Source organism: Phytophthora parasitica, assembly GCF_000247585.1.
Source record: "Phytophthora parasitica INRA-310 unplaced genomic scaffold supercont2.40, whole genome shotgun sequence".
Taxonomy (NCBI): domain Eukaryota; phylum Oomycota; class Peronosporomycetes; order Peronosporales; family Peronosporaceae; genus Phytophthora; species Phytophthora nicotianae.
Window position 1 is genome coordinate 413,958 of NW_008649026.1, and position 1,814 is coordinate 415,771.

Consider the following 1,814-nt stretch of genomic DNA (forward strand, 5'->3'; position numbering starts at 1 on the left):
TCACGTTGGAATCTGTTGTAGCCCCAACGTAGACTTACTCGGGACCATAGATACCGATGAAACAGCTTCCAGATGGGATAATCTCTCCAATATAGGTTGATTTGAAGCAGCAAGTAGCTAGTGTGTTCGAAGCAAGAAGATGTTTATTCGCCGCAATAAGCTGCTCATTCATTGCCATAACGTTTTTAAGGTACTGAGAACTTGCACTGATGTCACTGCGGTTTCTTGGACCATTGCCACCAATCGTACGAGGGTCTCCTCAAAGGTATGTATGCTCACAAACTTGGACGGCTTTGATTCCTCAGAGAGATTTGTCATAATTGCATCAACCGGGAGTGCTCGAACATTGTCGTGAACAAACACTGACGAGCAGACGTGCTCTAATCTCGAAGTACACTAACTTGTCTCTGCGTTCCGCCGGTCATACCGGATTCCAACGATATGTTCCGGCAAGGCGAATAAGTGTCCGAGAAGTACATCAACAGAGTTGAGGCCAGCGTTTCAATGAACAAGGCTGGCCTCTAACGCGATTCTCAAATGCTGCAAATAATTGGTGTGTAAAGTCTCGCTGGAGGGTAAACTCACAAGCACTTCCCGTCGGCTCACGGATGTCTGCGTCGCTCCAACCTGACATAACTCGAGAAACCTTAGGATCACTGCTCGAAATTGCAACAATATACCACATCATTCTTGAAAAATGTTCTAAACTCCATTTTCCACGCTCCGTATTCTCGATGATATAAAAGCGACCACTTGATGCCGCATACGTCGCGGCTCCTAAACGTATGAAATGCCACTGCAGCCACGGCATCAATTGAAATCGTGAGCCCTGGTCCGAAAATATGTTCGTAAGCAAACCGTTAATGTACTGCGCATCGTAAACGGTAGTATTATCGCCTTGCATTTGCGGAAATACTCGGGTTGTGGTGCTACACACATCACTGACGGTTTGGCTGGCTACGCTGTGAAATGAATCGATATACCGCGTTAGCACGGTGCAGATTATCACCATATTTTGTTCAGAAGAGTCCTCGGGTACATATGGTAAAGAAGAATAGACCCATTCAGCTGTTGATCCTTTCAACGGAGACGTACAACATCTGAGCTCTTTCCCAGAACTGCCCATTGACAGTTCTGCAAAGTCTGATCTTTTGAATAACCAGTAGTACTTGACACGAAAAGCGTGTTTACCGATATGGCGAAGGGCCCCCTGGGGGTCACCAGAGGCACTTGAGTGGATAGATTACTCCCTCTCAGGTTGATCCTCATGGAACGCCTCCGTTAGCGAAGACGTAATCTTCCATACCAAATATTGTTGTCGGCAAAGATACGCGACTCTGTTCTTAACTCCAGTTGCACCTTGATGCAACTCAGATAGCTTAGAGCAGTATTGTAGCACACATTGCTATCGAGCAACAGGTAGTCGACAAAGCGAGCGATCACTACCTTCGTCACATGAGCAAAGTAATTGTGCTAAATAAAAGGGTACGACTTCGTCTAACCAGTGACGGCGGTGGCTTCTCTCCATCTCCGCAATCGCTAACATCGCTATTGTTCCACCACCTCTATAGCCAACAATGCCGATCGCAACTCCAGTATCAACGTGTTGGCTATAATCGTCATCGTGATCATCTTTGTGCTTACCGTTGCTCTCGTGAGCATCTTCAAAGCAAAGGAGCTCGTCGAACTTGGCTATGGCAGTAGCATGTTTTTGCAGCATTTTGACACTCCTGTGATGACCGAATAGACCTTTGAGCTCCTTAGGCATGCCCTTTGCGTTCTTGGTAGTAGTATTTATACGCACGTCTATCTTC

At 46.4% G+C, this 1,814-nt stretch overlaps 1 protein-coding gene across 1 annotated transcript in view; it reads left to right on the top strand.

Annotated features, from left to right (window-relative positions):
- Positions 1-1,766: 1,766 nt before the first annotated feature.
- Positions 1,767-1,814, top strand: part of PPTG_14143 (TKL protein kinase) — a gene marked incomplete at both ends in the record, with an annotated part of 4,043 nt that continues 3,995 nt past the window's right edge. The window contains one exon of the mRNA XM_008911130.1: positions 1,767-1,784. Within this exon, the coding sequence (XP_008909378.1) occupies positions 1,767-1,784 (18 nt within the window). The remainder of the gene's footprint in view (positions 1,785-1,814) is intronic.